The sequence below is a fragment of the Eriocheir sinensis genome, chromosome 36 (assembly GCF_024679095.1).
Source record: "Eriocheir sinensis breed Jianghai 21 chromosome 36, ASM2467909v1, whole genome shotgun sequence".
Classification (NCBI taxonomy): Eukaryota; Metazoa; Arthropoda; class Malacostraca; order Decapoda; family Varunidae; genus Eriocheir; species Eriocheir sinensis.
In genome coordinates this window covers 8,910,305-8,922,489 of record NC_066544.1, presented here as the reverse complement: position 1 = coordinate 8,922,489, position 12,185 = coordinate 8,910,305, and the positions used below count along the sequence as shown (strand labels likewise).

The window sequence follows — 12,185 nt, the reverse complement described above, 5'->3', positions numbered from 1 at the left end:
AAAGCTGCTGTGACCACCGTTCGCTGCTGCTGCTGGCATCCCTGTGACGCAGCAGAATAGAATAAATAAATATATTGATGGATGGATGAATGAAGGGTTGTGTTGAGAGGCAGGTAGGCTATACATGCAGATTGGACGATCGATAGATAGGTAGATAGGCAGATAGATAGACTGAAAGATTAACAGATAGATAGATTGATTGATAGATATACCTAACACTAAATTTTACGCATCGGAGCAATGCAAGATAAACTCTACAGTATATATTGCTGTTATTTGCTACTACTACTATTATACTTTACCTACTACTTACATAACACTTTTTTTTCTCTCTCTCTCTCTCTCTCTCTCTCTCTCTCTCTCTCTCAATGGTAGTAGTAGTAGTAGGCTATCTATGCACTTACATGTTTCTGGTGAAGAGTTCTCTAGTGTTGTTTGCGTTGCTGGGTCTCGCATCCATAACGTTATGCTGACTGACGGCCTGAGGGTATAATGTGGGTATTATAGTAATAATAATAATAATAATAATAATAATAATAATAATAACTGTGTGGGCATTGTGGCAAGTGTAGGGAGGTTCATAGGTGGAGGGAAACACGAACTAGGCTATTTTTATTGTTATCATTATTATTATTATTATTATTATTATTATTTTCATTGGCTCTCGTAAATGATATCTTTGGACACTGAAAATATACAGGCTAACGACGCACGTAGACATGTAAGAAGAATGAAACAAAATAAGAAAAAAATGTGTAGCCATATCCTTGCGGCTCAGTAAGAAACCATTATATCTACTCATACTTCCAAAAACAGAATGAAATACCGTAAAACGCGACAAGAAACGAGCTGTGTCGTAAATTACGTTGAAATGTCGTTGGGGATCAAGAAGCCTTAATTCATATGTATTCACTCATACTTTCAGAAACAGAATGAAGAAAATACGAGACAAATTCCATTACTTACAAGAAATATAAAGCCGTAGTAATAAAGCGTAAAAAATAGTTAGGGAAACGCGATACTGCACCCGCCATGAAACCAATATGTATTTATCGATCATTTACCATTACCATTTACCATAGGGGGTTTTCACGTTACTTTTGAGGCCTTTGAAGTTTGAATACCGATAAGGACTAATAACTCACGGTTTGCTGCAGCCTTAAGTGGTAGTGTTTTAGTCTTTAACTCGGAACGCGGCGCAACGCACTCACCGCCGCTCCGTCAGCCACGCCTGCGGGGTCAGGGGGACGCTTTTACATTTCATAATTCAATTTTTTTTTTTTTTAAACTCAAAGTTTGTCTTAATATCTAGGTGTTCATGTGAACATAAGTTTTTCTTCAGATTTTTCATATTTATGTGAGCATTTATATCGTAGCCTATTTTTTACGATTTGTATATGATTTTTTAAAATTCCGATATATATATATATATATATATATATATATATATATATATATATATATATATATATATATATATATATATATATATAGAGTGTATTTATTATGACGTGATTTATGTAGATAGGTTTTTATTTATTTTTTCCATTACTACTATATCATGATAATCACCTCAGTCATTCAGCTTCTGGATGAGGATACATTATTTCGGGACACGGGCAGGCCCAGTGTGAAATCCGAGTTACCAACTTCGATCCCAGCCTGCGGCAGGTTTCAACTTTGGATCTCTGGGGAGGATGAACAGCTGGGGGGGTGTCATGCCGATTACCCCGGCCGGAATTATTCGAACCTGCCCGCGGTTGCTAACCTCTATTCCACGGAGATCAACATATTAATGGGGTGTTACTAAAAGAACAAAAATCTAATACGTGATCACCTTGTGTACGTGATTCTGCCGTGTGTGTGTGTGTGTGTGTGTGTCCTACCCACGTTACAACACCCGGCCTCCCTGGGAGCCTTGGACAGCCTCTCCTGCCCGTGTGCACGCATATTCCATACCTTGTTACTTTCTACCACCCCGACACCCAGGTCACCTTTCTCCTGCCCTCGTCAACCCCACTTTCCACACTTCCCTCCCTGCTCTTGCTGTCACCTCGCTGCCAACCCACACTTCATCCTTCCCTGACGCCTCGCAACCCACCCTGACCCTACCAACCCACCTCACAGCCCTGTCACCCTCGTATCCCACCCTGAACCCACCCAGCCCTCTTTTACAAACTTCCCTCCCGGCTTCTGCCACACTTCATCCTGCCTAAGTCCTCCCTGTCACTCCACCCTGACCCTATCGAAACCTCTTCATACACATCCCTGTCACCCTTGTATCCCACCCCGACTCCATCCAGCCCACTTTCACACACTTCTTTCCTCTGGTTCCTGCTCCCCCTGACACTTCACCTTGCCCACGCCTCTCCTCTTCACTGCCCACCTCGCCCACGCCCCCACCATGGACCAAGCCCTCCTGGAGCAGTGTGCCCTTGACCTGCACAGGATCGGGGTCATCAAGTTCGGCTCCTTCACCCTCAAGAGCGGCATGCAGTCACCAATCTACTTCGACCTCAGGGTTATCGTCTCCTACCCCAAGATAATGGTTAGTTGGTTAGTCTCTCTCTCTCTCTCTCTCTCTCTCTCTCTCTCATGAAGAAAATATGGTATTACTCCAGAATAACACCCAACTCACTCCATTAGTTGACATTATCTTTTTCCAATAGATTTTAATGTACTAATCGTCACTCTGATAACTGTTTGTTTCTTGTTATTTGTTTTTAAGATTTGAACAGCTATTTAAAAAGCTGTAAAAGGTTGATATTTTAATGGAGATAGGTTACTGTTTCAGTGGTTATAAATTACAATCCTTAGTGGCATTAAAAGCTACTATTTTAAAGATTTATCGAAATGGGTGTACTTCTAGAGTTTACCAATATCACTTAGCTCTGTTCTGGGGTAATGAGCTAGGGCAAATGTGACAGAAATGAGCACCAAGGTCATGTACAGCTATAACGAATACCCTTAAATTTACCTTACCTAGGCTTATGTAAAAATATCTCCCATCATAAAAATTATGCAAGAAAGGTCAGAATTAATATTAATACTGCCATCCTCTTCTTCAGTGGCCTAATTCACTGTGGTGCAGGCTTCCTCAGTGCGATGGTATATATATATTTTTTTTTTGTGGAACCTTTCTATTTCATAGTTATACATTTTTTGAGAAATAAGAACCTGGCAGTCTCAGACGGCTGCAGAATAGCAACAACAGCAGCACTCAATGCCCTGCTGATTGGGAGAAGTGGTCATTAGGAGAGGGTGTGCTCTGCTGATTGAGTGGATGTTAGAAGGAGAGGGAACAAAGATAGAAACAGAGTTTATATTTGGGCATAATTTGGCTGAGTGAAATTTTGGAACATCAGTTTTCTGTAAAATTAATGGATATGATATGTCACCTTTCACTCAAAGAGTTTAAGTTTGATTGACATTGCAGGAGACTGTGGCTGACCTGCTGTGGGCAGCTCGACCCAAGAAGGACTATGACCTGGTGTGTGGCGTGGCCTACACCGGCCTGCCCATCGCCACCATCATGTCCCTCAAGCAGGTGGGAACATCCTTTCTGTCTGTCACATTTCATGCATGACATGTTCTACCTTGTAGCTACAAAAATTTATATTTAATTACATTATTTCTTGTTATGTTTTCAAAATTAGACATCTCATCACAACTCATTAAGCTTTCAGACTGATCAAAAGAAATCATTGATTTGTAAAGTTGTAGGATATAGAGTAACAAAAAAATTTCAAAATAAGTTTATTTGGCTATACAAAGGCAACATAATTAAACAAGATTGAAATAATACTATTACTAGGTACCTATGAAAGAAAACTGTACCCTAGCCAGGATTACTGAAACACTGGAATAAGTAACAAACTAGAGCTGATGGCCATCAGGGTACAAGTCAAGCATTGCACCCCTGAGACATTCAGATTTATTAGAGGGATAATGTAACGTTACTGTTGATGAGGTTTGAGGCCCTGCTCCGCTGCTGATGCAGCGCTCTTGAGGGCTGTTAACAATTGCAATGTTAGCTTCAATAATATTCTTTGATGCATTTATTCTCAAACGTCATAGTGAGTGAGTGAGTGTCTTAATAGCTTACACAAATAATATCACAAATATCCATTTGTTCCGTTTTCATGTCTGATATTATCGTTATAGTATCACAATTAAATATCCAATGATTATTTCCAACACACTGAACATTCATCACTCAGAATTTATCTTTGAATACAGACATTAATTAATAGCCATGATCAGTTATGTTACGAATTCTCTCAATTTCAGTCTGGAGAACTACACAACACTGGTCATTCGCTGAGTGGTTGATTTCAGACTTCTTGTACCTCACGCAATTTATGCATTTCTTCTCAGCCATGGAGCACTCTTTCGATTTATGATCGCCAGAGCATTTGAAACATTTTGGGGCTTCCCCATTTCTCTTAGCAGTGCAGTTGGCCTCAAGATGGCCATATCTCATACAGTGATAGCATATAAATGCATGGTATCTGTCTCTCACTGTGTATATTCCCCATTCTAATTTTAATTTGTCGTGATACTTGTGAATCAGCTCTCTCACAGTTGGGTCACACCTCAGTATGTAATGCATTGTACTGTACGCCAGTTGCAGGCTTACTAAAAAATTAGCTCAATCTTATTTTCAGCACCCTCAATTGTGTGTAAGAACTCATTGCAGTCTAAGATAGTCTCCTTTATTTTTTCCTTGGTCTCCTCTTTATGCACATTGCATATCTTTGGTTTCATCTTACCAACACTCTTGGTACTAATTTGCTCAACAGACTCCAATTTTTGGGCTGCCTCATTCCTCATGTTCTCATCATCAAAGTTCATTACAATATTACCTCCATTAGTGAAGCTTGAATCAGTAATCTGGATGCCTTGTAATGCCTGGGAGACTTCACTTTTTAACTCAGTAGCCTTTTTATCTTGCTCAGAGGCCTTAACAAGAAGTAGATTCTTCTTAACTTTTCTCCTGCGTTTGGTGACATCAGCCCAGCTTGCACCCGCTGACTCTGCATAATCAGCGCTCTGCAACACCTCAGCAACCTCCCCAAGCCCTTCTTGCTTGAATTCATCCAATTTCTCCACAATGTTGGTAGCCAGAGATGCTTTATGAAGGCATGGGTTGCAAACCCAATTGATTTTAGGTATATTCTCCTGCTCAATTCCAGACAAATGGGAAAATTTCACATGACACCATCTAGGACACAAATAGCAGCCAGTCCACTTCCTGCCTGTGAAATCCTCACAAATGTAACACAAATCCCTCACGCCCTTGGCTCTGATGGCAGCAGCCATGCTGACAGCACTCCCAGCACAGAGCCAGACAAGGCACGTCCATTCAGCTCCACAACTCACTCACTCACTTGTAATAAGAGACAGGACATGCTATACATTTTTTGTGCAGAAATACATATTATAATGAATGGATGGTACTGTGGTGCAGTGAAAGGGAATAGGTATTTCCATACTTGTGCCACTATATGAGGATTATTATTTTTTTAATCACTTTACTTAAATGCAAACTTTCTCTTTTTATCCATCAGAACATTCCTATGCTGATCCGCCGCAAGGAGACCAAGGGCTACGGCACCAAGAAGCTGGTGGAGGGGAACTACAATAAGGGCCAGAACTGCCTCATGGTGGAGGATGTGATCGTGTCTGGCAGCTCTGTGTATGAGACTGTTGAGGTGAGTCAGTCAATCTGCAGTGGAAGAGAGATAATTAAGTAGACAAGTGTGGGGATGGGTTAATGAATGTAGTAAGGTGTGTAATTAAAAAAGATTATTGCACACTTTACTTCACTCATTGACTCCATGATACACTCAGGGCCGACTGTATGAAGTTCTTCCTTTCCTTATAGACGTCAGGTTTACTACTGATTGGAAACTTTATGGAGGTTCAGTTTGACAGTAGAAATGTTTTATAATGGAAGGGGTTTCTAGCGACTTTTTCTATTTTAGTTTTTATAGGTGTCTTTTTCCCTTTTTTTACGCAGGCATGCTAGTGTTCATGTATGTACATTGTAGTTTTGAAAGGCATGTAGACATCATATTTTGATACTTTTTATACATGTATTTTGGTGTCCTTGAGACTGATGATTTTTTTTTTTTTTTTTTTACACATTACTGAGTTGCTCTAAGAAAATGATCATAACAAGGCTGGAAATATGAATAGTGATAGTAGTAAGAGTAGGATGTACTAGTAGTAGTAGAAGTGCATACTAGTAGTGGTAATAATGTCAATGGTAATAATAACAGTAGCAGTAGTGGGAGTAGATCAGAACCTGCAAGTGGTGATCATGGTTGTTCCCCAGACACTGGTTGAGCTGGGCCTTGAGGTGAAAGATGCTGTGGTGTTCCTGGACCGCCAGCAAGGGGGGGCAGCCAATCTGATAGCCATGGGCATCAATGTCATCTCCGTCCTCGACATGACTCAGGTGCGTTGCACATCTCAGTTTGTTAGTGTACCATTTGCCCAATAAAGCTTTGTCACTTAATACTGCTTCTCTGTACCTCAGCAGCTGCACTTGTTTCAGTGCTTTATACCAACTCATGATGTTAAGTAAAATGTTCTCAGTATTTTTTTCCTGTGCAACCTAAATTTGGCAAACCCCCATATCTGTCTGCTTTGTATACCATAGGTCATTCGTTATCAACAAAGGTAACTTAGTTGTTTTAGGTGGCTGTGAGGATTATTCCACTCACATTAGTAGTTTGTGCTGTTGTAGAAATAGTACACATATAACTGTAATATGTGGTTGTTGTGAAGCTTTATGTCTACAGTTGGAAAAAAAAAAATCCACCTTCCTCTAAACTTGTGACATGTACAGCAAGTTACATGGGATATGAGGAGAGAGGAGAGGGTTGGGAATGAGCTGGTCAGTCCTCTACTTTCCTCCTACCTCATGTAACAGTGCATGGAAAAGTTACCTAAATCACAAGTTTAGATTGTGGTAGATCAGTTGTTTTGTCTGCAACCATACATCACATGCATGAAAGACTAAATCACAAGTTTAGATTGTGGTAGATCAGTTATTTTGTCTGCAACCATACATCACATGCATGAAAGACTGACACACCTTATATACACACCACTCTCAAGCACTGAGGAAGCTCCACAACACCAGTAAGGGTTTGTCATGTGTTAGACGGTCTAGAGGGTTTCTAGACAGCATAGGGGAAGTGCATGCTCTCATGTAATGTCCTGCCAACAGCTCATGTCCATCTTGCTCAAGCACAGCCGCATCACCCCTGAGACACAGGCGTCGGTGCTGGCATTCGTTGACTCCCACAATGACACTTCCATTGTCACCAAGGGCAAAGCCTCCTGCAAAAATGGTGAGTGTTTTGTCCTCTCCACTGGAGTTTTTTTTATCTACCTTTTCTGCTGTTGATAGTATAAAACAAATCACAAAAAAAATATGCATAGTAAGCAGAAAACTACTTCTTTTTCACTCCACTCTTATGCTAGTATTTGTATGTACAGCATGATAACCATACTCGATTCTGATCTCCAAATATTTAATTTGTCAAGTAAAGCTTTTAGCATGCTAATAATCTGAATTCCACTGACTATTTTTATATTAGGTAGGCCTCTGAAGACTGTGCAGAATGAAGAGCTGCATTAGAAGAATAAGACCAGTATATGCAAGCATGTATGGACCCATTCAAAATGAGTAGAGAGAAAGAGAGAGAGATCTTTGGGTTAGGTACTTGGAATATTAATATTACAACGTGATGGGTTGAAATATACAATCATAACTTAATGCATGTTATATGAACTGTGTATCAGCATTCTTGAGCTGTAATTTTGTCAGAATGTCACACTGAATAAGTAGATGGTAATTAAATTTGGAAACATCTCAGGCGTACAAGCAATTGACCGCAAGAACTGCACATTTGAGTCTCGCATTGCCACCACCAACCACCCCTTGGCTCGCAAGCTGTTTGAGCTAATGTCATCCAAGAAGACCAACCTGTGTGTGGCAGCTGATGTCACCACCTCCCAAGAGCTGCTTGCCATAGCTGATAAGGTGTGTCTCAACCTTGGTGTGTGTCATGAGGGTTGGGAGGAGGGAAGGGAAATTCTGTTCGTTCAGGAATTTATATGATGAGTTTATAAGGAACCTAGCTGTTAGTGTGTATAGTGAGATCTGTCTCTTGGTGCATATTTATTAGAGAGAATGTTTTGTTTGAATGTCATTTAATTTTAGTGGCATGCAAAAAGTTTCTGTGACTTTTCTTGTTTGAGTCTGCCCCTATGGGCATTTCACAGGTGCCTAATCATGTTGTTTGAAGTATTCCAGTGTTGCAGGTCGGACCTCACATCTGCCTACTCAAGACTCACATTGATATCCTCAAAGACTTCAGCAAGGACACTGTTAATAAGCTGAAGGCCCTGGCAGACAAGCACAAATTCCTTCTTTTTGAAGACAGGTGAGGTATTTGAATTTGGCATTATGTGGCCACTGTCGTCTGTTGTTTGCCCGTCTGTATTGTTTTCACTATTACACTATTGAAAATAATTACCTAAAACATCATCAGGAAATTTGGTGACATTGGGAACACGGTGGCCCAGCAGTATGGGGGCGGCAGCCACAATGTCGTGGAGTGGGCAGACCTTGTCACTGCTCACGGCCTGCCGGGAGATGGAGTCATTAAGGGTCAGTAGTAGTTTAGCAGTGGTAGAATTTAGAAATTAACTGTGAATTTTCAAATCTATGTTAGAATGAGAAATATAACAAAGGGTGTAGCAAATTTGTGATTATGTCTGATATTCCAGGCCTCATGTCAGCTGCCGGTGATCGTCCCAGAGGCTGTGTGCTGGTCTCTCAGATGAGTTCCGAAGGTGCACTCACCTCACAGGAGTATGTCCAAGGTTCGAATCGTGTAGACTTATTTTTCCCTTAAAATGATCTTGCACTTTGTGGGCTTCACAAGGCTCAGATAATGTATGGCTGGTTGGCTTATAAATAAATTTAACCTGCACCATTGGTGGTTATTTAATTTTAATGTAAATTTTCTTCATTCTTTTGGGCCATCCATACTTGAGTGTAACATATGGGGGTGCTGTATTGTACAAAACTTTGTGCTTTATAAAATATGTAAACAATTTTATTTTTCCTTTCAGGATGCAGCAAGATGGCAGAAAACCACACATACTTTGTTTTAGGATTTGTTGCCCAGAGCAGTGTGAGCAGTGACCCACGCTTCATTCACTTCACCCCCGGTGTGCAGCTCAAAAAGACCAGCGATGGCCTTGGCCAGCAGGTCAGTAGTATGGTGTGATGTTTAGCAGAAAGTGGGAAATCTCACCACTGTTGAAGAATCAAATAGAAAAATGTATTGCAGCCATAGTTTTACAGATGTATGGGAAACTTTACTCCAGTCATACAGGAAACTGTATGATGAGCATAGATACAATTATTATTAGACATAGTTACTGCATGGTAAACTTTGTATGAGAAACTACTACAGGTACACAGACTAGCTGTTCAACAGGATTACAACTGTTATTACAGCCATTAAATTAGTGCATGATATACCTTAACACTTCCATACAATCAGTTAATGTCTCCCACAGTATGTGACACCAAGAGCGGCCATCCTGGAGCGAGGTTCTGATGTGATCATTGTGGGCCGAGGCATCATCCAGGCTGAGGATCCTGCTGTTGTGGCCCAGACCTACAAGGAGGAAGCTTTTGCTGCCTATAAAGAACGTATTGGACAAAACTAAGAGACAGTCAAAGCATACAGCTAAGTCAGTCTCAGGGCTGATAGATTTGCTTCTGCCACAACAGGAGTACAAACTACTCAAGCACAATATCATGGGCTTTTGGGTGCATCATGTTCATGGTTTTGCTCACTAACTTAACAGTCGTGGTAGAGTAGTTATTAATAGTGGGATGCTTTTTTCATAATCAGTAGTATTAGATAATTAGATGGTAGCCTCTGGCAGAATAAAAATGGACCCTACAGTATCATGGCACACACACACTCCTTCCCCCAAACCCCATAAGCCATTCCATAAAACATAATATGCATTTATAAAAATCCCAATAATGTCTAGTGTGCTTCCAAACAGCTATGCAATACAAATATGCAAAGTTGTACATATCTGTTTTATCAGTCATTACTCCATTTAAAATGTTATTCCCAACAGAAACTTACAACTCACAAATTTTGAAGCCTATCATATTATTTTTTGCAAATTGTAAATGGTGCTAACTCATCTTACTTGCAGCAGAAATCTTGTTTCATCAATAAGGACAGGACCAAGAGAACACATGTCCATATTGATTCTGCTCACATCAGTGGTTGTGATTTTCTTTTCACAAAATTTTATGTAGATGTGTATGCAGACTAAAATTTTAGCCATAATGAGATATATTATCCAAGTACCTGTTATGCTTGGGCAGCTTTGACCTGCAGACAAGCCTGTTTCATGGGAGGCATTTCATTAATCCCTTACTCAGCAGGACAGGCCTGTTGGCTAATATTTGATCTAAAGTTTACCACAGAATTGTTGTTATACAACATTTCAGTTTCAGATAACGTAGGCTGTATCATGTTAAAGTTTGCCATAAGAACAAAATTTTTCTTCTTCCGTTGTCTATTCGTTTGATCATTTTTTTTATTTTGAAATTGCCTATGTTTTATCTGTCCATTTGCCTGTTTTTAAATATTTTTGTATTACACAATTGTTTTTCTGTGCACCAAGTGGTTCCTGACTGCCTCACAGCAAGCCCAGTAACATTCCATATAAAGCTGTTTTACACCACTCCATACTCAACATTCCAGTAATGGTGTAACAAATCATTCAGCATTCAAATCCAAAACAGGTAGATTATTACTTCAGTTTTATTCTACATAAAAGTAACTCTTGATTCGTAACATTGTAAAAGGCAGTATTTTCATTAATTCTTGCATATGTAAGTGCTGGGTGGTATTTTTTTTTTTTTTTTTTGTGTGTGTGTGTGGTGACCCAATTATTGATGGTTCTTGAGATTATTTAGGTAATATGTGATTGTGTATAGACACTACAAATTATCAGTACAAGTATATGGTGTCATTGGCTTAAGATTATTTCATAGTTGTAGATGAAGTATTTCAGACTTTAATGATTTAATCATACAATACATTTAAGACATAAGCTAAAGACCTTGCTGAAGTTCATCAAATGTTTGAAAGCCTGTTCTTAAAAGTTCATGGAGCTAAAACTACTTGTTCCTGTAAAGTACTTTGACTTGAGCCACTGAGAATAGTTATGGACCCTGTCTAATTATTAGGCAGCAATGTTTGCTCACAATGTTAAATTTAGCGGCTCACAGGGTTGTGAAATACCTCATAATTGTTACTGTGTGTCACAAGATGCACTTTTTGATAAAGTGTTGTGCACAAATGTTTCCTTTATATTTTTTTTGTTATTGTTATTGTTAGTTATACCCAACATACAACTGTTTGAATTTTTACAGAAAAATAAACCTGTTATGAAAATAAAAGAACCTTATACAATATTATTTTATTGTAAACAAACATCACTTAAATCTAACACTTTACAGCACTGGTCTATGGAATGATTAACAAATATATCCCTTCCATAAACATCAATAGATGGTTCAGGTGTGGAGGTTGTCGGGGTCATTAGGTGGAGGTGCAGGTGAAGGCCTTAAGTGCGTGTGTACTTGCCCCAGATGTGCAGCATGAACACGGTCGCGATGAACACCAGGGAGCCCACCAGGACTGGGAGTGGACCCCTAGAGAAAAGTTCCAGGTACTTCATTATATGGATCAGAAATTAATGTAATGTTTCCCTTAACCCGGTAGCTGCAGGGATCATTTTTCTTAAAGCCCCTCTAAGCGAATTAATTAGAAAAAATCATCACTCACGCAAACCATTATATTATATGTATAACGCATTTGTGATCAGTTTATGTATCCTCTATTTTGGGGGATTCATGTCAAGGCAAGAATGTGGCCCGTTGCTGGTATGCAGTAAAGCTACAAATTTGGCCCGTCGCTGCTACCGGGTTAATCTATATCTTCCACTTAAAAAAAAAAAAAAATAAATAAATAAATGCAATGTTAGGTGAAAATAATGCTCCTTAATGCAACAATTGGATGAAGAAGCAAAAGTGATCCCTCTATACTAATGCTTGA

The 12,185-nt window shown here is 39.6% G+C and overlaps 2 protein-coding genes across 3 annotated transcripts in view; one reads left to right on the top strand and one right to left on the bottom strand.

Annotated features, from left to right (window-relative positions):
* The window catches only part of LOC127007979 (putative uncharacterized protein DDB_G0271606), a 6,558-nt gene extending 5,304 nt beyond the window's left edge, over positions 1 to 1,254 (bottom strand). Inside the window, exons 1-3 of the mRNA XM_050879524.1 lie at positions 1,146 to 1,254; positions 405 to 481; positions 1 to 41 (exon numbers count right to left, since the gene is read on the bottom strand). The exon at positions 1 to 41 is cut by the window's left edge and continues 98 nt beyond it. Coding sequence (XP_050735481.1) covers positions 1 to 41; positions 405 to 460 — 97 coding nt within the window. The 5' untranslated portion in view covers positions 461 to 481; positions 1,146 to 1,254. The remainder of the gene's footprint in view (positions 42 to 404; positions 482 to 1,145) is intronic.
* A 408-nt stretch (positions 1,255 to 1,662) lies between these two features.
* Positions 1,663 to 11,540, top strand: LOC127007723 (uncharacterized). 2 transcript variants are annotated; one of them, XM_050878972.1, is made up of 11 exons: positions 1,663 to 2,548; positions 3,437 to 3,547; positions 5,571 to 5,714; positions 6,341 to 6,463; positions 7,241 to 7,364; positions 7,893 to 8,059; positions 8,341 to 8,462; positions 8,571 to 8,689; positions 8,809 to 8,904; positions 9,157 to 9,296; positions 9,610 to 11,540. In XM_050878972.1, the coding sequence occupies exons 1-11, from the start codon at positions 2,405 to 2,407 to the stop codon at positions 9,760 to 9,762; spliced, it is 1,443 nt and encodes a 480-aa protein (XP_050734929.1). In that variant the 5' UTR covers positions 1,663 to 2,404; the 3' UTR covers positions 9,763 to 11,540. The 2 variants fall into 2 exon arrangements, with proteins under 2 accessions (XP_050734929.1, XP_050734930.1); XM_050878973.1 differs by lacking the exon at positions 1,663 to 2,548 and adding an exon at positions 5,196 to 5,355.
* The last annotated feature ends 645 nt before the right edge of the window (positions 11,541 to 12,185 follow it).

Bases quoted from the DNA above. Each gene is read 5' to 3' on its own strand.
- LOC127007723 (XM_050878972.1), top strand. From the start codon at position 2,405: ATGGACCAAGCCCTCCTGGAGCAGTGTGCCCTTGACCTGCACAGGATC. The intron at 6,464-7,240 runs GTGCGTTGCACA...TCCTGCCAACAG, and splicing joins CCGTCCTCGACATGACTCAG to CTCATGTCCATCTTGCTCAA. The intron at 9,297-9,609 runs GTCAGTAGTATG...TGTCTCCCACAG, and splicing joins GCGATGGCCTTGGCCAGCAG to TATGTGACACCAAGAGCGGC.